Genomic DNA, 26932 nt, shown 5'->3' with positions numbered 1-26932 from the left:
AACTGGCTGCCAGGACTCAGAACAGAAAAGGATGAAAGTTTGTGGAGCCCTGGGGGAAGGTTGGGGAGGGAGGTGGGCTCGAACTAGTGATTTAGAAATCACCAGCATGATGTCTAACCATTTTTGCCTCCTTCCAGTCTGGTATAGGGTTTGGCAAATCTTAATTTGGGGAAGAAACGCCGTTGTTTAACAGGTTAATTCAATAAACATTTATCAAATGCATACTACTTATTATTTGCAGAGCACTGTGGTACACAATGAAGCAGCCTGTGTCCTAAAGCAAACCTAGTAAGCTGCTAGTTCACAAATCAAGAAATACTAAGCAGAGACAAAGTAATTTCAAGAACCCATGTGGTAACAACAATAAGAAAAGGCTTTGTTCAGTGGGGTAGTACTGAGTGGTACCATTCTGTTCCATTGATTCAATGAGGCAAAGGTGAGGAGAGAGTGCATTCCAGAACAAGATAGATGCTCAAGAAACACTGATTTGAAGGCTTGCTTCTAAATCAGCCACATTTTAAGAAAAGAGGAGAGGAAAAATGTATGTGTAGATGTACATATACATGTACATGGCCATTGCTGTTTCCATTGAAGTCAACATAAGAAATGATCCTTGTTTTAGAAGAACTTAGTAAATAGGACAAATTAAGTGGAGGGAAAGGGAATTGGGATATCAGCTTTACCCCCTCTCTACCGTCAACTCCTTTATCCAGGGGTGGGGAACCTGTGGCCTCAGGGCCACATGTGGCCTTCTAGGTCCTTGGGTGTGACCTTTTGACTGAGTTCAAGTTTAATAGAACAAACCCTTTTATTAAGGGGATTTGTTTTGTGAAGTTTGGATTCAAACAAAGGGTTGTACTTGAGGACCTAGACAGAGGGCCATGTGTGCACTTGAGGCTGCAGGTTCCCCACTCCTGCCTGGTCCTCATGACTTAATGCCACCTTCAGTTGTTAACATAATATTTTCCAGCAACTGTTTTGATCTAGTATACCATACCTACCTCCAAGAACCCAAGTTTTAAGAAGGCATATTAAACATATCCTTGGATTCAGTGGGACCATTTGTGGCCCTTGTACTCACCCTTCTTTTTCCTAGTAGCAATCATGAACTAAGCAGGAACTCTGAATTCAGGTAAATATAACTTTTCTATCATCAGAGATGTTATCCCCCCACCCATTTTATGTCTTCGCCCTAGTTGCTCCCTCAGCATTCTTTTCCTTTATTGCTTTCTGTTGGGGGTCTTGGCATCACTGAAGAATTCTTATTCTTGGATAGTACACTGGGAATTTCTGAAGGCCAAATTCAGAGCTAGGGATTAGATCTTTGAGAGGATGCCAGGGCAGTATTGTCCATAATTGATCCTTGCAGGAGTATCCTCGAGCCTGGGACCTGGTAAGCTCTAACTTTTGTTGACTTAGAGCTCTGGCTTTGTTGCCTTGTTGCACTTTCATCCAAATTGTCTCTTATTTCTGAAGGGAAATGGTAGAATGGAATGGGTAAATAGTTGCCAAAAGCATATTGAAGTTGTGTGCCAAAAAGCTCATAGTTTTTGAACCACACAGGGAAGATGTTTTCTCATTCTGTCATCTATCAATTAATCTTCGAGTATTGCAGAGCAGCTGTCTTGCTTGAAGTTTTTGTTATTTATAGTCTCTGTTGCAGTAACCCCCTCTGCCTATCCCATCATTAATAAGATAATTCTTAAAGTGAATTTGGTTCAATTTCATTCATTTGGTTCATCTTCTTAGTCCTAGGTATCTATTCTACAATGATGAGGAGAATTTCTTGAAAGAATTAGCTAACTGATATCTACTTTGTTCTCTGGTTGGTTTTGTTTGGGACAAAGACATTAACATTTGTTTTAAAAGAAGAGTACACCTAACTCAGCTGACCAGGAGGGAGATATACAAAGTCAATGAAAGGTCCTTCATAAACAGGAAGGAGAAAGATTATAGGCTTACTCTTTATTCAATATGAAAACAACCATAGAATTGCCATTCAATATTGCCCCACTTAGGGGATGATAAACATTCAATGAGTCATAGGAGAAAATGTTGACATGGAGCTCAGAGAAATTTCCCTAGTTCTGCCACTCAAATCCATCCAGTGGGAGAAGCAGCATGTTGTTCTTTTACCAAAACACATTTGGGAAACTGGAATAATAATGCAGAAATGTTCCTCTATGGAAAGAAATCAGATTGAGATTCTTATTGTTATTATCATGCTTTATTATATCATGCCCAAGTGGACTGGGGGATGGTATTGCGTATTTTAAGCATGAAGGCCTGAAGACTTTTATTTTCTGATAAAATGTGATTTCACAAAGGCACGTATTGACATAGTATCCCTTGAATTTTAATAACTTCTATACTCTGTCTACAGGATGACAAATATCTCACTGAGAAGTGAAAAATTCAGCCAACCATCCAGATGTTTGGCATTGTGCAAAAAAAGAAAGTACAGATGGATGATTGAATTTTTCATTTTTCATCAAAAGGTTTATCGTTGTATAGATATTGACTTAGTCTGGAATGAAAGCATGGGTAGCAAGTGATTGGAATGTATTATAAAGTTCAACTGATTCATTTGAAAGATAAAGAGAATGAAGTTCAGCATCACATGGTTGGTGGAACTGGGACTTAAATCCAGATTTGGCCTGACTCTAGTACCAAGACTAGTGTCCCCTTCTTCAGCCCCTCCCCACCTCCATTATAGAGAATGAGTTTGCTGAAAAGTTCCTAAAGAGAGCAAAGAGTAGATTTCTTTTTTCCAGTTTAAGAGCTGTAAGTTGGCTCTCTCGCAGTACTAAAGAAAATGGTGTGATTTGTTTGTTATCGAAAAGTTATTCATAAGGTATTAGAAATTACTAAAGTGGCTCATTTCTGTATTGTTTCATTTGTGGAGATGAACCCTTAAAACATAATATTTGATAGACATTAAAATGAGCAATAACAATTTAGTTTGATGCAGAATCCAAGGTTACCTCAGGGTAAGATTCATTTTTAGGGCACCATCTACTGTATTTTTCCTTCTAACTCCATTCAACTTTAGTCTCTTTGTAAGTCCTTGGCTATCATGACCTGCTTTTTTCATAGTGATTATGTTACATTTCCACAGAGAGGATATAGTGATATTCTAGTTTGGGTAACTGTAGTTCAGATGTCCCAAGCAATGCCAGTGCTTTGAGATAAGAGCTATTGAAAGGAGGAAAGATTTGAGCACAATGGATGGGAAACACAAAATGCAATACGTCAAAATTTCAAAATTTGGATTTTGCACAGAAGGCAAACTGGGTGGGTGGGGGGCAAGTCCAGAGAAGAGAGTATCTGCTTTATGGAAGGATTTCTCACTGGATGGCTCTAATTAGCAAACTCCCCTCTGCATTGAATTTAAAATGTGATTGGATTTATAAACAAATTTTTCAGGAAAATGTTATGAAATAAAGCCAGTCATATTTGTCCTGCCACCATCAGTAGCTCACCCTGGCAGTGAAATTCACAAGACTGAAAATTTGTTTCCATCTTCCTTTCTGAGAAGTATAAAAGCAAGGCACCCTGGAAAGGAGTGGGAGGTGAGGAGCTGTCCAATTTAAAAAGATGGACTCATTCTGTTTCGGAGTCTGGGTAACTGATCTTTGGCATAGTGCCAGATTGGGATTAGAGTTCCACCTTTGACCTGTCATCTCCAGGCGTTCCAGTTCCTTATTACTGTATTCCCTAGCTTCAACCTTCAATCTTGCTCATCAGGAGGTACAAATTCTAATATCAATGTCTTTTGTTTTTAATATGTTTCTCACAGTAGCCACTATATTTACATAATGAATCCCATGGTGAAGGCTGCCAGCATGATGTTGTAGAAAAAAGACTTGATTTGGAGTCAGAGGACCTGGGTTTGAATCCCAGCTACCAGTTGTGTGACTTGAGGCAAGTAAATTATCCTCTCTGGATCACAGTTAAGTCATCTGTAAAATGAGAGTACTGGACTAGCGGGGACCTGGAGTCCCTTTTGACTCTAAATCTGTGATTCTACTTACCTTTCCACCAACTAGAATATGGGGTCCCCTCTGAGGACCCAAAGATTTGTCAGCCATCAGTTTTTGTTCCATAGTCTTCATTATTCACTGTGAAATAACACATAATGCCTCTCTTTACCTATCTCCATCCATTTGAAGTGAAAGACAACATAATTAGGGAACTGGTTCAAAGCTCATCTTCTTAAGCTTGTCTCAGTACCACTGGCTGCTGAAAGAATAATGGGCTACCATTTTCATGTGTTTAAATATATGCTTCTCAGCCTTTTGTAGTTGACTTCTATATCAAACCAAAAATTGACAGAAGTTGCAATGGTGATTATAATTTCTGTTACTAAGTCCCAATTACTTAAGGGAACTCAAATAAAATACGCAAGGGTGTCCTTCCTCTCCTTCTATCCCTTCCAAAACTACCAAAGCTTACATGCAGACTTTTTAGGAAGAAAGAATAGTCAGATGGATGTCATCCAATGAGCCAATGTTCCAGCAGATTAAATTTCTTTTCTAATCTTAAACTGTAAATAGTGGAAAGTGAACTGGTTTTGGAGTCAAACAACCCAAGTTCAATCCTCTTCTAGCCCAGTGACCTTGGACAAATGACTTAACTTCTCTGAGTCTCAGTTTCTTCACCTTTAAAAAGAGGAAGTTCAAACTGGATGATCTCTAAGGTCTCTTCTAGATCCCAACAGTTTTGATCCTGAATTTAGCCTCAGGAAAGAAGGAACATGGGGAAGCCCATAGCCTTCCCATACTTCAAGGGCCTGGGGTAATAATCAGTGCAACCTACTAAGGTCCCAGGGAAACCCTATTCTGAAAACTATCTTAGCAGTAGCTGTACATGTTTATTATTGTTGTTGTAATAATAATAATAATGATTAGAATCAACATATTTTTACAAGGAAGAAACACATCTATTATTATTGTTTGTGGCCTTGAAGCTGTCAATTCACTGTTGGCCTCATAGCTTGACATGGATCTCGGCAGGCAGGTCCCCCCTGCACATCTTTTGAATGTAACTCAAGTAGAGTTCTCAACATTTTCTTAAGGGATTTTCCCACCTTGGTCCCCAACATCCCCGTGTGTTTAATCTTTTTTCTCCTCTTTAATGGCTTGTATGTTTATGATTCACTAATGCCATTTGGCAAGGAATGTGACCCCAGGATCCTCTGAACTGGAGCCAGGTCACATAGTTACTAATCACTACAGTTAGAGTTGTCTTATACTTTAGGGTCTGCAACTAGGGGAGTTGAAAACTTTTTAGAAAATACACACACATACATGCACTGAGCAGGAAGAGTAACTTGTGAGTAGGAAGCTGTTTCAATTCTTCCATTTCAGTAACATATAGCTTAGATATTCTGGGGGCAGTCGTGATTTCAAGAAAAGAAAGTTGACTTTTTTAAGGAGACTCTCTAAAGAAACATAGGTATTAAGGCAGAAAAGATGCTTAGAGATCCTCTAGCCCAACCCTTTCATTTTACAGATGAAGACACTGAAATCTAAAGATAAAAAAAGTAACTTCTCTTTGTCACTTGGTAGCGGAACCATGATTCAAACCCAGGTCTTTTGGTTCCAAATTCAGTATTTTCTCAGTGAACCACAGCACAGTACAACATTTCTTTTTCAGATAGTCTCAACTCTCTCCTTTTTAGCTGGGTATAATAGTCATCATAGGTATGGCTCTCCTGTGTGCAAGGACTTACCATGAATTTATAGCACAGGGATCAACCACTGATATGGGCTAGTTTCTGGAGGAAGAGTTTTGTTTTAGTCAGGGAATTTGCCAGGAAGGAAATCAAGTCAAGAATTTGAGTCTAGGTCAGTCCTACTCTGGTAAAGTCTGGAAGGAAAGGACTACGGGGCTGCTCTTTCTTTCCAAGCACTGAACTAACCCTGGCAAAGTAGGGAAAAGGAAAGAAGAGAATGCAGGAGAGCAAGTAATCAAAGAGATATTCATAGGTAAAGAGAGAGTAGAGTAAGAGAGAAGAAGTGAAAGAGACAGAGAAAAGAGAGCGCAGAAAAAAAGAGACAGAGACCAGAGAAAGAGAAGGGACAAAGACAGATGCACAAAGAGATAGACATATAGAGACGGAGACAGAGAAATAGAGACGCACACAGAGAAAAGAGACAGAAAGAGAGAGAGAGAAAGTGAGAGAGAGGGAGAAAAAGAGGGAGAGGGAGAGAGAGAAGGAGAGCGAGAGAGGGAAAGAGAGAGAGAGGGAGAAAGGGAGAGAGGGAGGGAGAGAGGTAACAGAAACAGAAAGAAACGAGAGAGACAGAGACACAGAGAGAAAAAAAGAGAAACAAATAGGGAGACAGAGGAGGAGACAGAGACAAAGAAGAATAGGCGTAAGAGTGAGAGTAAAAGGAAAGACACAGAAAAAAATAGCAGGCAACTAAAAAGACAGAGGGGTTGGCCCAGGGAAGAAAAAGACAGGGGAAGATCTCCAAGTCAATTATTACGTATTATATGATGTAGCCTATTTTATTGCAGCAACCATAAGAGATTCAACCCTTGTAGGGAAAGCTAGAATAATCATGGCCTTTTGCACATTGACTTATTTGGATTTCACAAAAACCCTATAAAGTAGGCAAGGAGGATATCGTTACCTCTGTTTTACAGAATAGCAAAGAGTTTAAGGGACTTAACAAGAATTGTACAGAAAGAGATTAGAAAACCAGGACTCCATACGTATGAGACCTTAGAAAAGTCATTTGTTCATCTATCAAATGGCTGGTTGTGTCTAAATTCAAATAGTTTGACACATTTGTTCTAGATGAACTCTGGGTGCTGTCTCACTTCCAGATCTCCTGACTATAAACCAAGTTCTGCAACTGCAAATTCCTCTCTCTGTTAATTAAATGACATTTACATTTTCTAAATTTATAGTTAAAAAATTCATTACTTTCAAACATAAAACTGTCATGTATAACAATGTTTATAGAATGATCACTTTTTCCTCTTAAAATGTTATATTAGCATCAAAATTGGATTTCCAACTAAAAACCACCATTGACTGGGGTAAAAGACACTGAATAAATTTCTGTTTTCTTCCTTTTGTTTTATATATATGTTTATATATATACATATAATACATATGTACACACACATATATTATATATAAACACTTTTGAAGTTTTCCCACATTTAATGAACTATTTTAAGTATAAAATCTATTCTTTAAAAATTTCCCTAAGATCAGACGAGTGGGTTTGACTCAAGTTTAAAATCTCATCTTTGATGTTTCTAGTATGCTACTGTAGTCTTGGGTTCTATGAGCTTTCAACTATTAAATGAGAAGGTAGGACCAGGTGACCTCTGATGTCTGTTCCCCCTCTAGAGCTGTGACCCTTTGTACTTGAGAGGTGTAGTTTAAAGAGTTTGTGTTGGAATAAGGGGAAACTCGTACTGGAATTCTGGATCTACCACTTAATACCTGAGTGACTACAGAAAAACCTCTGGTTCGGGGTCCCCCAGACCTTGTTGAATAGGCTATCTCCACTCCAGCTGTGAATTTTTTCATGCTTAGGACTCCTTTCTTTTCTGGTCTCCTGGGCTGGATACCTTTATCATCTGTTCTATAGATCCTTGCTGGTACCTCCCAGCTTGTGACATGTGAAATAAGAAACTAATTGGAGAAGTATTATCTTTGCTCTTACCTAGAAACCACCAGATTCTCCTCAGCTGCCTTAGTATAAGAAATGAGGATGGAAATGATGAAAGCTTGGTAGAACAATGTTCCCATTTCCTTCTCCTACTCCAAGGGCCCCTCCAGAAATCTGATTATATCCTTGTCCATGTGGTTAATAGGACAGACGCTGTGTACCCTGCTCCCTCCAGATGCTGGTAGCAGAAAAGATGAGAGGGAAGAGGCCCTCTCTGGTTCCCATTTTAATCAATCACTCAAGAAAAACTTATTAAGCACCTACTACCAGCAAGGAGGTGCAGTGGGTAACATACTTGGCTTTGAATTAGGAAAATGTAACGGAATTCAAATCCAGCCTCAAACACTTACTAGCTATGTGACCTTGGGCAAGTCACTTAACCTCTGTTTGCCTGTTTTCTCAACTATAAATGGGGATAATAATAACACCTACATTTCAGGTTTGTTGTGAAGATCAAAGGAGATAGTATTTATAAAAAGCACTCAGCACAGTGCCTGGCACATAGTAGGTACTATATTAATGTTTACACCCTTCCCTTCCCAATTAATATTTATTAAGCATCTACTATGATGGGGGAAAGACAAAGATAATCCCTGCTCTCAAGAAGCTCATGGTCTAATACAGGAGATGACATAAAGACAATGATGTACCGACAAGATATATACAGAATAAACTGAACATTGTCTCAGAGGGAAGGCACCAGTATTAAGGGGCATTAGGATAAGCTTCTTGTAGAAGATGGGATTTTAGCTGACTTGAAGGGAGCCAAGGAAGCCAAGTGGTGGAGATGAGGAAGGACACAGTTACTAGCAGGTTCACATTAGTTATCATTATGCATCAGTCAATCAATCAATCAATCAATCAATCAATCAGCATGTGTTTGGTCCTAAACTAGATGCTGGGGATAAAATAATATATAAATCAAATTATGCAGAATGTTCAAGTGAATCCAAATGTTATTTACTTCTTGTTTTTTTCAGGTTTCCCTGTTCTAGCATGCATACAGCACCAGGAACTTTATTGATAGTAAGAGATCAGGTTGAGAAGAAGCTTCTAGAATAGGGTAACTACTAATTGTAGTTTAATTAGGTAGCTTAATTGTTTAGTTGTAAGACAGTAACATATCTCTGAAGGAAAGTAGCCAGCCTGCCTTCCAGGCAGGAGAAAAGAAATTTAATCTTTTCAAGAGATTTTGGGTTTTGGCTTTAATGAATGAAATTCTTTATATAATTACATATTATATGGTGAAATTGATCTCATCTACCATCTCTAATTTTATAGATGAGGTTAAGAGACTATGGTCACAAAGAGTTGGAAGGGATCCCTAGAACTCAGGCCTGCAACTGGGCATCCTAGTCCACTGGTCTTTCCCCTTAGTGAGTGAGGCTACTGCTACAGCTTTAAAAAATCTAGAATTACGTGTACTTTCATTTTGTGTTAACAGTTCTTGAAAGGGTACCCAAATGGTATTTATTAGTAGGTATGTTCTTATAGTTAGGTCTTCAATAGTCATTATCTTATCAAAGCTTAGGGGATATTCCTGAGATGACAGTAAGTAAAAAGAAGGCATTTCCAGTTCTTAACACAACTCAAAAGGGAATAGAAGACTCTTGATTAAACAAGCCAATTAAGTGGCTAGTTTCACTTTACCAAGCACGTTATGATAATGTTATCATCCTTCTCTAAGGGAACATGATTCTCACCCGCAAGCCATAGGATTTTTCAGAGTATGTGAATGATTCTCTGCTGGACCATCTGCAATCTCATGCCTGGTCCCCTATTTATGAGACAGCTAGATGAGACACAGTGGACGGCTGGGAAACAGGCTCCCTCTCTTCGATGCTAGCCCATGATTATGACTTCATTAATCTCATGTGTCTACAAATTGCCTGGCATAAAAATGAAAACCTGTCCCATCTCTGTTTTGCCTCATTGGAAGTTGTTTTATTTCTTGTGGAGTCTGTCTGAAATGGGTATGTCTGAAAGCCAGGCGCCTTTTAGGAGTAGAATTAGGAAACCAAGAAGAAAACCTCACAGGGTGTGGACCTGAATAGAATCTTGGAAGTCATCCAATCCAACCTCCTCATCTTACAGATGAAGAAACTGATGGCCAAAGAGGTTAAGTGACTTGCCCAAGGTCACATAGGTATTCTTGACTTTGAAATTAAATTTTCATTATGCTGTGCTGTCTTTTCATACCAGACTATGACATTCACTAAAACCTTACCAAAGCAATGACAGAAGGTATCGAGGATAGGACTCCCAACGTGTGTAACAGGATCTGAGTCTAAATCCCAGATCTGCTATTTACTACTTGCATGACCATGTGCAATTCAAAACCATTTGGGTCTCAATTTTCTCATCTGTAAAATGAGGGGGCTTGATTGGGTGATCTATTAGGTCTCTTCCAGATCAATATTTATTATTCTATGGAATTGCCTGTAATTTATAACCTCAGAGAGTTGCCTAGGGTCACTGAGAGATTAAGTGATTTGCCCATGGTCACACAACTAGTATGTGTCAGAGGCTGAACTCGAACCCAGGTCTTCCTGACTCCGAGGCTAGCTTTTTATGCACTACACCAGGCTGCCTCTCATTGCCTTTCATGCTAGAGAAAAATAATTTTCACAGAGCTGGACCATGAAGTCATTTATTCATTCAAAATTATTCAGTAAGCATTATTGTGTCACTACCATGAAAGGCAATATGTCAAGAACAAGAATACCAGCATTTTATAATGCAAAATTAGTACTAAACAGCTTGAAAAAAAATGTTGTTGTTAAAAATACAGCCATAATGACAACTATTTGAATACTCTGAATTGTTGAAGTGGACAAAAATAAAAAATGATGACTGTAAATACATAATGCGTAAAGAAATCTGTGACATACTCAGATTTAAGTTTATAGAAATTATTAGAGGTTAGACCCTTATAATCAACAAATGCCCATCTCTTTTTGCTAAATGGCTGACATATCTTGAGGTCCTAAAAATACAACTCCAAATCCAAGGAAGTCATTCGATGTCCTGAATGAATGTTTTTTGTTGTTGTTGTTACACCAAATCAAGTGATTTTAAAAAGGAAGCAATTAGTACACCATTTCTGTTAAACAGTTTAATAAATGCACAAGCTTATTATAAAGCAAAGGATAAAACCAAAATCACATTGTAATACAATGGCCACAGAACTAGTACCATTAAATACAGAGATCATTTACATGCTTGCCATTTAAACAGCAAATATACCCAAATAAACAGCCAATACAGTGACAATCAAGTCTGTTTTAACTGTGTTCTATTTAAATAAGAATAGGCAACTGAGGTAACGGAAAGACAAGTCAATTTCTGGCAGCTGAGCCAAAGTTTGGGGTAACTACTGATTAATAACTTCTTTAAGATGACAGTATAATCTTCATGAGAAAATTTAATAAGAAACTTCAAAAATATCTGTGCGAGACTGGGGGATAAAATAACATTCTAGACATTTGTTACTTCCAAAGGACTTCTCATGGCAATCATCTGGCAAACACATGCTTTGAGGGGCTGTGTACTAAGATTAGCTCATTTAATTGTGGGATTCGATCAGGTGTCATATACGCACTACTGTCCAGGAGAGAGGAGAATGCAGTCTAGTAGATGATACCATTAGCAAAAGAGCAAACAAACCAAAAAACCAAAGCAAAAATAAAATTTTAAAATGATGAATGTTGTTCCACTTGCCAAGCAGCAAAATTAAAAAGATGACAAATAGGCTGATGAAACTAGACTTGGGAATTTATACTGATCTATTGAGAATTTCAAAATGGATCTTCTTCACATTATTCTCAAATGCTACAATGCTCCATGCAACAAGGCTTACAACAGGAAATTAAGCCATCAAGGAATCAAAAACCAAATAGGGTGGGACATGGACATAAATCAGGAAAAAAATTCAAGTAAACTAATTTGGATGCTTTCAAAATTGGACTATGTATCGGCAAAATTTTTTAAAAAAGGGAAAATGCTCTCATACTATATTCTGAAGTTCACAAAGACATAATACAGAAACAGAATATAGAAAGAGGCTTACTTTACATGGAGATTTTAAAGAAAATAAAATTGAGTCGAAAAAGATTCATTCAACTGAGAAGCTTCTTCTCTCCCACCCTGATACAAATGTAGTTTTAAATGAAGAAGAAAGGTTACTTAAAATGATGGGGAGTGTGTGTTCCCTGTATTCTGATGCATTAATCATTTGTGTGGTGTTGTAGCTATGTGTGTTGTTCTTCTATCCAAGGGCAAGAACTATGGTTTAATCTGACTAGTCTCAGAGGAAAAAAACAAACTCAGTTTCTATATTTAAAACTTCAAAGCTTTAGTCATGTTTGAACTGATCAGTACGAGGTCAATTAAGCATGGCATTTGGAATGGGTGGCATACAATAAAAAGATAGATAAATAATTGAAGTTAAGGTGGCAATCTCCTTCAATATAAAAGCCTAGTAAGTTTTATTTTTACCCCAACTCCTACTCATTCTTTGTATTGTTCCAACATTCCAGCAGATGGGAGAACCCTTTCCCTCAAGGGAACAAGAGTCATTCTTTTCCCTTGTCTTCCAACAAAGGGGGTTGTTATGTGTTAAACCTGCTTCATCTCAGCTTATCAAAAGAATACGCCTAATCAGGGAATTTGTAATGCACTTTTCCCTGAATGTCAGCTCTATTTGGCCTTACAAAGGACAAGTGTTGTTAGTACATTCCATGTTCCTGGTGTGGGTAGTTCTGGAACATGGCACCAAGTGGCACCATGATATGGTCACTGGGAGGGAGGTGGAAGAGGAAGAGATCTAGGCAAAACAAAAAACCAACACACCAACCCCTTTTCAATACATTCGTGCAAAATCTTGTCATTGGGACCTTTCTTCTAATCAACTAAACATCAGTCCTCCTGCAAACTCCTCTGAAATAACTTTTTTACAGTTGGTGTGGTTTGTAGTTCTGGTGTAAAGTGAGCTTTGCTTCTGTTACAGCTGAGTGGGATAGGTTTAGTGAAGACTTCTCAGATTGTAATTCTTCTCCCAGGGGTGAGGTAAGACTGAGAGGCTCAAGGTTACTATATTTTTAGAACAGAATAATTCCATATAAGGATATAAAACTATGTAGTACATTAGGGCTCAATGATTGGATAAAGTTTACCTAATTCTTCAGTGTCTTCATTTCAAAAGGGATTGGTTAGATTTCATGTCTAGAATGTAAGATCATATTCTCAGCTAATGAGAATAATGGTCAGTGGGGGGGGAGGGACTTGCGTTAGAGTCTATATAAATCACTGCCCTTTCTTTGTCTTCGGCTTTCCTACTCCAGGTGAACTGCTGTAGGATTGTCCAGATTCTCGAGAATCGAATAAATCTCTTTTCTGTCATCACTTTGAGAGGCCTCTGAGTAATTGATTTATGTAGGGACCTGAGCCATCCCACACACAGCCATCCATTTTACAAGTGTACCGATGTGGTTAGGGACCACAGCTACCCTTTCCTGTTGTCTTGATTTCTGAAAGCCTTGAAGACTCTGAAATATTTTCCTATCAGACTAATATTTAGCATGATCTTAATTTCATTTTCTAGGAAGAACAAGAAACACGGTGCCTCTAACCACTCATCACCAGCAAAAAATACACTAGAGTCTCCCAGTGGTTCTGTGAGCATAGCTGTATTAGGCTTACTTTTCCACTACTCAAAATAAGCAAGGATTCTAGAGCATATGAGTTGAGTCTAACTAAATATTGCCAATACTTCTACACTTTCAGCAATGATACTTCACTGAACTGTTTAACAGTGTGTAGTTAATGAACTTACATGTTCCTACAGCTATAAATTCTAACAAAGTACTGATGTTCTTGGCTGATGGTTAAAAAATCACCCACAGCCAACATTCCACAATTGTTAGAATTGGTATTTCGAACATTAAAAAGCAGTTATTTTAAAGGATGTTTGATTTTTTTAAAGTACAAAGAAAAGATCTGTTACAAAATTTTGATTCATCCAGGATACTTGGTAGTCAGTAAGCAGTCTTTTGTGTTGAGAATGACTCCTTCAGACACTGGCAGCATTCAAATGATCAATTAACTGAAGATCACTCGGATAATAAGCACACAGCACAGGCTTAAGTCTTAAATGTATACGTACAGATTCAGTTTGAGGTACATTTTCACAATGACTTATAAACAAAGCCACAATTTATGTCTAGTTCAAACCACTACTACAGAAATGAAATTTATTTTCTAATATATGAGACCCAGCTGCTTAATCTTTCATTTGTAGGATTAAATACAATTTACCTGCTCCCTTGAGCTACAAAGAAAAATAAAAATTTCAAAACTGGAGATAGCCTTGAATACAGTACTTAACATAAAGGCAAGAATTGAGTTAGTCAGCCTGAATTCACAGCAATCTACTGTGGTTCAAGAGTTGTTCTTTGGAAACCACTGCAAATTGTCATCAGCTTTAAAAGTAGGTCAGATAGCATGACTACTGTTGCAGGGGGAAGAAGGCAGTCCAAGAAAGCCTCAGAAAAAAGCCTGTTTAAACAGCCACTGTAGCACTGTAACCAGAAAATGAATTCAATAAGCAGCTGGGTTATTCTGAGTATAGTTTACAAATAAAAGAGAAGATGACTGACACCATGCTTATAGTGGTCTTGTCACTGAACTGACCTATTATAGAAATGAATGTACTTTAAGCCTTGGTGTTGCAACAATGAGATTGGCATGCATACCTAAAAGTCCAATGTTCACCTTTTATTGACTACAGTGGACTTCTAATAGGCATACACTATTACGATGAAGCACTGTAGCATTACCTTCAAAAGCCTGATGCATATTTTAAAGACTTTCAGTGCAGGATGAAGGGAATTTCACCTTCGTAATGCTAAGAAGTTTTCCCATCCTCCCCGCCCACTGGATCACCACTAGTATAGTCTTTAAAGAGAGATGTCATTACTCAGAAAGGAACTCGATTTTTTGGTTAACATTCCTTCAAATCCCCCAAAGCAGGTCAAAAAACACCGTCATAAACACAATATACACTCATGGGAAAAGTTACATTCTAAGAGACAGTTGTCAGTACTCAGGCACTTTTTTGAGAACAAACCAAAGCTCAGAAATCAAATGAAAATCACTTTAAAAAAATATTTGAATTGCTATTTGGGAACCAGCTCCCTAGTTCAGTAACAGCTGAAGACATTTTAGTTTATCCCTGTCTTCATAGGTAACAGGGAGCTCCGTAAGGGCTAACACTACCTACCTACGTGTTCCTTGTGTTACACGACAGGACCATTTCTTGGCATACAGTTTTGTCCACTAAATATATATTTTCACTCACTAAAGGTCACAAATTTTATGGTTCAATTTATAGAATAATGCACTTCAGATTTACACTCACAGACATTTCTCCCCCCCTCCCCACTAGACAGATGAGAAAGAAAAAAGCAGGTTTACATATAATATATCAGATATTTCAGGAATATATTCACCATACTTCCTCCAAATCCCCTTTCTATCACTGCAAAATCAGAAGAAAGCTGTCATAAATTGTTCTAACAGGCAACGGAGATGAGAATGGCACACATCAAGCTATGTTGGGAGCAGAAGAAAACAATCACAAGAACTCCCAAAGCTTGCAAAGGTCATTTCTTTCTGCATTCCTCAAGGCCCTGTCCCCTAGATTCTGTCCCCCACTGCACACCAGAGAGTCACAAAATTCTCAGGCTCCCTGAGCCCCACCCTGATTTGCAGCCCTCCAGCCTCCAGGAGGGGGAGGACTGGATAGAAAGTGGCAATGCCCTAAGCAGCCAGCCAAGGACACTTCCTTGTGCTACTCGGTTAATTGATTTTTTTGTTTCTAAAGCAAGGAGCAGCATTGCGAGAAGCCGAATGAACACCCACTGTCTGCTGGTTCAGTTACTATTCGCTCCGTGGTAGTGACTTAGTTCAACTACTTCCTTTTTTCTTTCTCTTAGCTTTCTTAATTTACAAACAAACGAGCACACATTGTGTTGGGGTGCCCCCTATTCCTCAGAGCTCACCTTGCCTGAGGCCCTCCTGGGCACATCCCTGTCACCTCCAAAGAATCTGCCCAGTGAGTCAAGTATACCCGTGTCTCTGTGCTTCGGGTTGAATCCATGCCTAGCATGGTCCATGGTACTTGCAGTTGCCAGGTATTTGGATCCGTGCCTCTGAGAAGACCTTTTCTGTGAAGCCATCAACTCTGAGCCTTCCAAAGCTGCTGGGCTGTCTTCTTGGATGGTCTGAAGCTCATCTGACTCTGAGGGCCGATCTTTGAAGGTGTTGTCCTCCCTTCCTGGAGCATCTCGGGAAAAGAGGCGGATCAAGTGGGGGCGACCCACGGTGTCAGCTGGGTTGGCCTCGGTCCAGGCATTCTTTGGGTCCGCTGTACTCTTGGAGTCTGTCACCGCTGTGCCCTTAGAGGAGGGTCCATTGTTCTGGTTCACATCTGCCTCTCCTGCAAACAACAAGGATGAGATATGAATACAGGCCTGTGCAAAACAGGGCGTTGGAACAATGCTGCTTTCTTTGACTTGTCTTGACTTAGTTATTTCATACAAAATCCATAGAATACGGGTCGTTGCAATGCAACTGCACCCCACCTCCTAAAGTGCTTTTTGTAAAATCGCCCTAGGAGTAAGTACCCTGCTGGGGGATTTTGGCAGCAGGAGGGCCTAAGAACCAACCAGTGGAGATCTGAGGAAGATGCAGGACCGTTTCCTAATAAAACAAACTGACCAAATATGACAGTTACCAAACATGTCCTCTAGAATGCTGACATAAGCACATTGAGGCAGGTCAGGCATGCTGATGAACTTTATTATAAAGGTGTTGCATAATTATTCCTCAAAAATTATTCACACACATATTAAAAATATATTAACAGCCTCTTTAACAGACAATAACATTGAACACTTGAAAAGTTCCCAGTTAAATATCCAGCTTTCTATTTTCTACCATTCTCTTTTTATGTAGTCTTGGGAAGAGGATATCTGGGATTCCCGTATCCTCAAATTCCAATAGTTGGTCTCTCTCACAGGAGAATTGATGATTCTTAGAGATCACCATGAAATCCTTACCATGAAACTGGGCTAACTGGCAGAGTTCAAAAGTACCAAGGATTTTTCAAGTTGTAAAAAGCTATATTTCTCCCAAGGACATGTTCTTCAAAGGTTTTGGAGAAAAGAAGTCAGTCTCAACTCTGTTATTCTGTTCCTATGTCTTTTGGTCTATATAATTTATCTGTAAGTTTTCAAACTAATTATAACTTGTAACACCTCAAATAATTCCATTTTATTTTAATAACAGATAATCAGAAAGCAATGCCATCACACAGGAGAAGGCTTTTCTGAGAAAGTGTGATCTCAAATTCAATTACAATGCTTTTAGAGGTGACTTAGTTCAAGAAATTCAAGTATTAAACAAGTATTAAAGCACCTACTCTGTTCCAGGCATTACTGAGGGTACAAAGATGAGAATGAAAGTCTCCAGTTACATTCTTTTTATATTCATACAACTTTGATTGCTTAAGGCTATAAATTAGTTGCCACAAAGTGTTCACACATCAATCCAATGTAATTCAACTAACATTTTATTAACTTCCTATTATGTTAAGGTACTGTGATCAGTACTATGATACATAGAAGAAGAATATCACGCTCTCTGCCTTTTTCCAGTCTCTTTAAGCAGCTTACAGTCCTTGGGGGTAGAGGGGGAAGTTTGATACCAGAGAGAATTTAATAAGTACAATAGGATAGACCAAAAAAAGTACCATGAGAAAACTGAGGAGGGAAAGATTATTTTTAACTGGGGTGAGGGCAAGTTTTAGGTGGTACCCTAAAAGAAAAACCAAGTTTCTAAAGGAGAGGAACAAGCATTTAAGCGCTTACTGTGTCAGGCCCTGTACTGAGTGGTTTCCAAATATTATTTCCTCTGATCTTTTCAACAGCCCTGTGAGATAGATGCCATTTTCTTTGTTTTATAATTAAGGAAATTGAGCCATATAGAGGTTAAGTGATTTGCCCAGGGTCACACAGCTAGTAAGTGTATGAGGCTGGATTTGAACTTAGGACAGAATAGAGTCACAGAAGCCAAGTCTGGAGGCACCATCAAGAAGTAGGACAGAATAAATATATGATAGAATATAAACCTCTGAGATCATGTGATATTTCATTTTTGTCTTTGCATCACCATGGCAAAGCACAGTGTCTTACAACTAGGTATTAACTAAATGCACACTGACTGTCTCAACCTTCTCAAATGATGCAGAAAAGTCAAGGAGGTTGAATACTGTGAAGAGTCCATTGGTTTCGGGCAATTAAGAGATCTTTAGTGACTTTTAAGAGAGCAATTTCCATAGAGTGGTAGGGAAAGAAGTCAAAGTACAATGGATAGCTGAGATTGGTGGGACAAATGTGAATGTTAGCTTTGACAAGGAGGAGGGCTATCTTATACAAGGGGGGAGAAGAGAAGAAGGTTATGAAGGAGGTATGAGGGAGATGAAATAATATACATACATACACACATATACATACACATATCTTGATATATGTATACATACACACATCATACGCTCTGCACAACAAACTGAGACTGACTCTACTATTCACATTTTACAGAGAAGGAAACTGATATAACTAGAAATGATGAAGAGGTCAGATTAGAATCAAATCTCTCCTGATTCTAGGTCCAGTACTCTTTCTACTATGCCCTGTTGATTCTCAATAACACACTGACCCTCAGTTGGCTCAATTTTTTAGTTAAAATGGAAGACAATGCCATTTGCTGAGAAAGGAGAGGTGTGGGTGAGGGGAGAGGGGGGTTGGCAGGGTGGGGTTTATGACATTTGAGGATGGATTGCCAGGACAGCCAAGTTGAGTTTCTAGTGGATCCAGCTGGCAAAATTTTTTGACTTTTTTCTGGCAACATTCAAGAATAGTAAAAGAAAATGGTGGAATTTACCAATGGCTAGAGATTGACAGGGAAGTAGTGTGGCAGAACCAGAGGGTAGGGAACTTAAGAGTGTAAGGGACAGCAATGCTGAAATGGAGTCAAGAATATGCAGTGATGGAAGTGAAGTAGGAGCAGAGGTTAGGGAATGGGAGAACAGAGAAGATGAAGGGTTCCAATGAGGGTAAAGAGCAGGTTCAAGAGGAGTGAATAGAAAGAAAAGGATAAAAAATTATGGTCAAATAAGAACTTGTTAGAATTTTGATATACTTAAGAGCCTAAACATCACTCATTCATTCATTCACTTCAAAACAACTTATTGTGAAGACATTGATGCACTTTGAAAACACAAAAGAATGCTGGATTTGGAATTAGAGTGTCAATAAAATACTAGCTTTGCCATTTAATATCTGTGTGTTAGTTGATCAACAAGTAAATGAGGCAGTTGGACCAGATGACCTCTAAATTCCCTTCCAGATCTAAATCTATGAGCCTATGAGCTAGACATGTAATGCTCTCCATATAAACTTGTAACTCTGAATTTAAAAAGTTGCTTCTCTTGAATCAATTCATTGTGCATTATTCTAATTCATTATGCATTTATTCTGTTTTCTGAAGGAAAACCAAAATTAAGATGATTAAAATGAAACCTTCCATTGTATAGCTACTGCTGAATTTTTTCTACTTTCTTCTTACTCCTAAAATATATAAAATATGTCTTATATTTGTTCTTTCAACCCCTAACCTTTAATGGTACTATTAGCTAATATTCTAATAAACTAAAAGATATTTTAATAATTCAAAAAGTAAAAACAAACTTGGGCAATCTGATGTTCACATTCACCAGGCTCCTCAACAACTAACAAGTTGTTACCAATGATGTTATATAAACAAGTTAAGGGACCCCCTTTTTTGACCCTTCTCCTTTTCTTCCTTTATCTCACTTGGGCACGTGACACAATTGACTCATTCTTGAAAGTCTTTCTCTCATGGTTTCCATGACCATGAATTTCTTATTTCTTTTCTTCTACCTCCAATGACCCTGTCCTATTTATTACTTCTCTTGTTCCCCCTAGAGATAAAGTGGAGGATCTTAGTGCTGGATGAATGCTTCACTTTTCTGTTGTTTTAACATTTTTATATCTTTTGAGAGATTTGAATTACGCAAATCTATTGTTCAGTCCTTTTCCAGTTGGGTCCAACTCTTTCTGACCCCATTTGGGAAAATGTCACCAAACTTGGGAGGGATGAATAATACACTGGATGATACAGTCAAGTCTCAAAAAGATTTTGATGGACCAGAACATCGGGCCAAATTGAATGAGAAAATTTAATAGGGATAAATGGAAATAAAATCTTACTTTTGGGTTAAAAAATCAACTTGATGAATACAAGTTAGGGCAGGCGTGGCTGGTCAGTAATTTGACAAAGATCTGGATGTTCTGGTAGACCAGAAGCTTAATATGAGTTAATCGTGTAATTGTGATGCATGAAAACCAACACAATTTTAGGCTGCATTAACAGAATTAGTATCTAGACTGAGGAGGTGAGAATGCTACTGTACTTTCCCCTGGTCATAGCTCATGTGCAGTATTATGTCCAATTCTAAGTACCACATTATAGCAAGAGCACTGATATGTTGCAACAGCTCAAGAAGAGTGGAATCATGATAGTGAAGGGATTAAAAATTATGACCTGTCAGTTGGAGATGCAGAGTATATAAATACTGGAGCAGAGAAGATATGTATGTGTTCAGGGGGTGTGTGTGCAATATGTGTTAGCTGTTTTCAAGTATATCATGGAATGTGATGTGAAAGAATCATTGGATCTGTTCTGCTTGGGTCCAGAAGGCATAGCCAAGAGTGCTGAATGGAAATTGTAGAGGCAGACTTAGGTTTCATGTAAGGAAAAATTTCCTGAGAATTAGACCTCTTCAAAAGTGGAAATAGGCTGCCATGGGAGGTAGTGGTTTCTCCCTCATTTGATGTCTTCAGGCAAAGGCTACATGACCACTTGTCAGGTTTGATGTAGAAAAGATTTTTATTGAGATATGAAATGAGTAAGAGGTTGAACTCTGAAGGTCCCTTCCATGATTCTATCATACTGTTTTTTAAAAGTAGATGTTTCTGGACCACTACTCTTTTCTTTCCAGCCTTCTAACCTTTGTGAAGTCATCTATGTTCCAGCTTTTGTGGGGATGACTCCTAAATCTATGTCTTCAATCATAGCCTTTCATCTACATTCCAGTCTTAAATTTCTAATGGAATATATTACATTTCTAGTTAGAGGATCTACTATCACTTCCAACTCAACACATCTACACTGAATGCAGGTGACTATTACACAGTACCTTAAGCATTACAAAGTGCTTTATGGATATTATTTCATTTGATCAATCAATCAGTAAAATTTATTAAGTCAAGCACTGTTCTGGGCTATGGGGATACAAAGTTAAAAAATGAAATAGTGTCTATCCTAAAGAAATTTGTGCTTTAGTGGGGGAAGAGTGTGCTGACTCATAAGTAAATATGGTAATATTATATATATGTATATACATATTATACATATATATTTATGCATGTATATTAAATATACATTAAATTTTTGCGGAGGAGTACAAGAAGTGAGGGGCATTAGGAAAGGCCTTATGTAGAAGGCAGCATTTGAACTGGGTTTCAAAGGAAGCTATGGATTCTAACAGGTAAAGATAAGGAGGAGATGCCTTCCAGATATAGAGAATAGCTCATGCAAATGTATAAAGGCAAGGGATGGAATGTCACATGGGAAAAATAGCAAGGAAACAAGTTTGTGACTTGTCCAGAGAGTGCATGGAGGAGAATACATGCATAATAATTAGTCTGGGAAAAGGTAGACTAGAACCAGATTGTAAAGGGCTTTAAATGCCAAACAGAGGAATTTCTATCTTATCCTAAAGGCAGTAGGAAGTCATTGAATCACTCTGGCAACTATATGGAAGAGAACTGGGGAAGGGAAGTCAATTAAGAGAAGTACTGTTAGGTAGATAAAAATATATTATTATCCCTCTTTTAAAGATGATGGAACTGTGACTTAGGTTAAGTAATTGGTATCATAGCTACTGTATCACAGGGGATTGTACCCCAAACCCCTTCTGATTCCAAGTCCAATAGTCTTTTAATTATGAAACACCACCTTAAAACAATTCACTTCAAATTTCCTTCACATTACCAAAACTTATTCCCTTTATCAATATCTCATTTTTGGTAGTTGTAAAACCATCACTTCAGTCTCCCAGATTAGAGACCTCATAGTCATTCTTGACTCTTCTCTTTTTTTATCTTTTATATCACATTTATGATCAACTCTCATTCATCCAACTTAAGAGCCACTTCTACAATAAAACCTTCTGTGCCAAAACTCCATATGGCAAGCACTGAATAAATCTATTTATCTATCCATCCATTCATCACCAATCTCTGTATTAATTTCCCTTTTCTCTATTATACTTTTAGCCACTAACACAATAATTAAGTGATCTTAATATTTCAAGGTAGTATAACGGGGAAAGGCCAAAAAGGGTCCAGTCCTTAAGAGTATGTTTCAATTTGTCCTCTCAGGTGGGTTATCAGAGCATGCATGATATTTCCTGCCTGGTTTCATCCAACATAAGACAGCTTGGAAAGGCTCCTTTTGGCCATAAGTGAAAGAGGAGACAGTTCTGTGAAATAAAAAGTTTTCTATTGGACTGAAGAACCAGAAGGAATGATGATGTAGGAAAGGTTGAGCCTAAACTGATACCTAAAAACTACCTAAAAAAAGTTCAAGTAGATTATCTTTTGCTCGCTTTCATGGTGTCTTCTAAATGGGGAGGACTGTTGTAAACCACCAGTTGGGGGAGAAGTAGGCTGTTCTTTCATCTAGCTGCCATGTATCTGTGATTGCACGGTGCATTTATTCTCTCTTAATTACAGGTGAATGAGAATCTGGAGATGGAATGGTTCAGATTATGACTTTGTGAGCTTTGAAAGGCTGGAAGAACCATCAACTACTATATCAAATGACAGAGACCAAGGTAGCAGCAGTAACTGAATCTAGTGAGGAGCCAGGAGTTACCTGCCCATTCTAGCCTCATTTGTAAACTGACCTATCAACTAAGAGTCTTCAACCTGCAAGAAGCTAGCTTAGCCCAATATGGGCACAATTCATGCTCTGGTGAGACTAGACCCAGAAATAAATTTGGTGGAGACTCCAAGGAAAGAAAAGGGCTCCTACGTTCATAAAACATGGGGCATCCCTGACCCCACGTATTTTCTAAATATACACTTCAAATTTGAACTCACTTTTCCAATGGAGTGAATTTATATGTACTGAGAGAGGGTACGCCTGGCTTGGAGGATATTTTGCAACTTCTGTCCTTGCTACAAATTCTGGGTGAGAAATCATATTTTTAAAAAAGGTAAATGGAAGTTTATAGGCAACAGTAAATCTCAATCTCTCAGGATTACTCCTAAAACCCTGAAAGGAGAAGTAGTCAGACACCTCTGGGGATCCAGTCTGCTACGACATGTGAAAATTGGGGAAGTAACCCCAGAGGGAATACATATTAAGTTGCTTTTCCCTCCACAAAAGTAAATACATTTCTTGAGAGCGAAGTTAGTCTTATCTTTTTCTTTTTTTAACTCATTATCGCACTTTTTAAAACTTGTTATCTCATTCTACTTTTGAAGTTAGCTATATGATCATGGGGAAATTCATTAACTTCTCTGAGTTTCTTTAATCTGTAAAAGAAAAATAACATATAAAGTACTTACCTCCCAAAATTGTTGTAAGCTTGAATGAGATGTGTGTAAAGAGCTTTGAAAAACTTTAAATCAATATAAAAATGATATTTATCACTGTTATTTAATGATGTGATCAGAGATATGGAACTGGGAGGGACCTTAGAGGTCATCTTGTATATCATCCTCATTTGTTATAGTTAAGGAAACCGAGGCTGAGAGAAGGTACCTTGTCCAAGGCCTCATAGATAATAGGTTGTAGAACTAAGATTTGAATTCATATCCTGGGATTCCAAGTTTAGCATTTTTTTTCATTATACCATAATGCTTTTCCTCAATCTCTTCTGGTTAATCGAATTGAACTGAATCAAACTTATACTTCCATTAATCACTTCAGAGAGGTTGTGACCATCAAATGAGATGGAATATAAACTCCTTTGGATCGCAGATAGAAGCAGACCATTTTCTTTTGTATTATGTTTTGTTTTGTTTTATGGTTTCTCCCATTCATTTTAATTCTTCTATGCAACATGTATTTAATAGGAATGTACATGTAGAACCTGTGTAAGATTTTATGCCTTCTCAGGGAGGGAGAAGGGAGGGAGGGGGGAATAAGGGGAAAGAAATCTAAGATACGTGGAAGTGATTGTTGAACACCGAAAACAAGTAAAGTAATTTAAAAAAAAGAATATAAACTCCTTGAGGGCAGGGATTTTTTCTATTTTTGTCATAGTATCTCTAGCACCCTGCATACTGGCTTAGCTTGGAGTAAGTGCTTACTAAGTACTTGTTCATTAACTGATTTCATACATACACAATGTGTTTCTAACACAAAATCATTTAACATTTTTACAACTTCTACAAGACTCATAGTTAACAACAATAAATATCAATTAATTAGTCGATATTTTATATACATGGGTAAAGATGAAATAACAGGTTAAAATTGTGGATAATTAAAATGAAAAATTCAGATAAAATACAGGGGCTTTTAAATATCAATACTAGATTTTTCTTCTTCCCTAAATTATTTTGTAATTAGCCAATTCTCCATTTGTCTGTGTATTTTGCCCAGGTTAAGTGCTGAAGCACAAGTTACATCATTAATCTATTTGTCTATATGAAAGATAAAAAATTCCAAATGGCTTGGACAAATCATATGGGGAAAGAGTCCATACAAGGACAAAATTGATTGCTTCCTGATATTTAAAACTCCATTTTCAATGCAAACTAGAATTTTCAAACAGATGTTGCACATTTACACCAGACACTGAAGCTGGTAACACATGCCATCACTCAAAAATTGTTTGGTAAACAATAGCAACCCAGAAATCTGAATCCAAATTTTATGTTATATTTAAAAAAAACTGCTTTTGGGTATCAACCTCATCTCATATGACTTAGAAATTTGTCATTAAACTCAAGAAGACTGTGGAGGAAAAGAGATGGAGGGAAAAGGGATAGTTTGATATCACAGTTTTATCTAAGCTGTGATCATTGCTGACTAAAACCTACCAACATTTTTATGAATTATATCTTATTTTTGTCAGCATATCTTTCACATTACCGAATATTCACTAAATGTGCTAATGTAAAATAATCACAGACTTAATGCGAATGACATTTTGTAATTGATAGTTCCTAACTACCTTTTACATGATGGAAATAGCCCTTATGGGTGGTAGAAGCAAGAGAAAGAGTGAAAAACATGTGAATCACTAGCTGTGTTTTATACTGTGTGCCATAATATGAATTAATGCAAAATGAAAAAGGAAAACAATGAATATATTGTGCTTAATCAAATGCATTAACAAAACACAAGAGCATCTGCATACTAATATTTTTGCAACAGTTGGGCTTTGTGTCCTTGAATATAGTTATTTGTAAGTAACAAAGAAGAGCATTTGTGCCACAAAAGTAGCTTCTCTCTTAACATGTTAGATGTATACTGCAAAGTCTAAATCATTACATGTGTCTTTTGGAGATTATAAAAATGCAATTTTAACTTTGATACTAAATCTACCCTACAGTAAATATTACAGTGCAAAAAGAGAATAAGACATTCCTTGTCTATGTCTTTAAACACACATGCCCACTTCCACCTCAATATGTGTTGCTTCTGGTGAGCACATGATTATTTTAAAAATAGTACAGATGGATTACATTACCAATCATGTGCTCAAATGTCTGTTGCTTTCTTAAAGCCACTGAAAAGGAGGAAAACCGTTCTATTTTGTCCCTTTGTTCTAGAGAAATAACAGCAGTATGAATTACAGTGACCTGCGATCAGATTTGGGTTTTGAGTGTTTGGTGAATTAGGAGCTCTAAGAGATAGTAAGTACAATGGAGAGTGAAAAATTTCTCAAAACTCAGTTCCAAAGACCCTAGGATTCCATCTTAATCTTAAACTCTCCTTAAAACACAAAATCTACACAAAATCCCTCTGTTATCAATTGAATTCAAGCACAAACCTCACCAGCATCTGAAAATTTTAGGGTTGAAGAGATCATGGAGATTATTGTTGCATCCCACTACTGTATTAAATCTAATAAGTTGAAATGACTCCCCTGAAATCGTCCCACTACTTAGAAGCAGCTACCTTGGTGTCCTTTGTCAAGTAACTTTATTTTCAGGGCCTCCGTCTCTATAATCAATGGGAAAGCAACATACATCCAATACCACAATAAAAGAGTGAGTAGAATTATGAAGAGTAGTATAATTTCCAAAGTCAAATAGTAAATGATAAAATTTGTTAGTAAAGTCATATTAGTGGTAACAAGACAAATATAAATTAAAGCAACTCTGAAGTTCCCCTTCTCACCTATTAGATTGCCAAAATTGACAAATAAAAACAATGACAAATGTTAGAAAGGCTTCACTAAAGCAAGTCCCTTGATGCACTGTTGGTAGAGTTGTGAATTGGTCCAGTCATTCTGGAAAACAACATGGAACTATGTCCAAAAGTTACCGAATGATGTATACTCTCTGACCCAGTAATATCCCTACTGGGCCATTGCTCCAAAGAAATCAAAGAAAGAGGAAAAGAGTTTTACAGGTACAGAAATATCTATGGCAATTTTTGTTGTTGTTGTGGTAAGGAACTGGAAACTAAGATGTGCCCATCAATTGGGGAATGACTGAAAAATTGTGGTATATGAATGTAATAGAATACCATTATGCCACATAAGATGTGATGAAAGGAATGGTTTCATAGAAACCTGTGAAGACTTGTATGAATTGAAACAGGGTAAGGTGAGCAGAGGAAGTAGAACAATTTATATGATGACAACACTGTAAAAATGAACAACTTTCAAAGGCTTATGAAGTCTGATTAACATAATGATCAACCATGATTACAGAGGACCAATGAGGAAGGATGCTGTCTGCTTTCTGAGAGAGAGGTGACAGGCAAATACGCAGAAGGAGACATATTTCTGAACGTGCAAGGTGAGAATTTGTTTTGATTGACTCTGTGTATTTGCTACAAGG

The 26932-nt window shown here is 37.6% G+C and overlaps 1 protein-coding gene across 5 annotated transcripts in view; it reads right to left on the bottom strand.

Annotated features, from left to right (window-relative positions):
- MBP (myelin basic protein) overlaps positions 1–26932 on the bottom strand; it is a 218754-nt gene that overhangs the window by 35801 nt on the left and 156021 nt on the right. For all 5 annotated transcript variants that reach the window (XM_072604068.1, XM_072604073.1, XM_072604070.1 and 2 more), the window contains exon 4: positions 15758–16194. In XM_072604068.1, coding sequence (XP_072460169.1) covers positions 15758–16194 — 437 coding nt within the window. The remainder of the gene's footprint in view (positions 1–15757; positions 16195–26932) is intronic.

The sequence above is a fragment of the Notamacropus eugenii genome, chromosome 4, assembly GCF_028372415.1.
Source record: "Notamacropus eugenii isolate mMacEug1 chromosome 4, mMacEug1.pri_v2, whole genome shotgun sequence".
In the NCBI taxonomy this organism is placed as follows: Eukaryota; Metazoa; Chordata; class Mammalia; order Diprotodontia; family Macropodidae; genus Notamacropus; species Notamacropus eugenii.
Note: the sequence above shows the minus strand (reverse complement) of the source record. Positions and strands in the feature narration are given on the sequence as shown.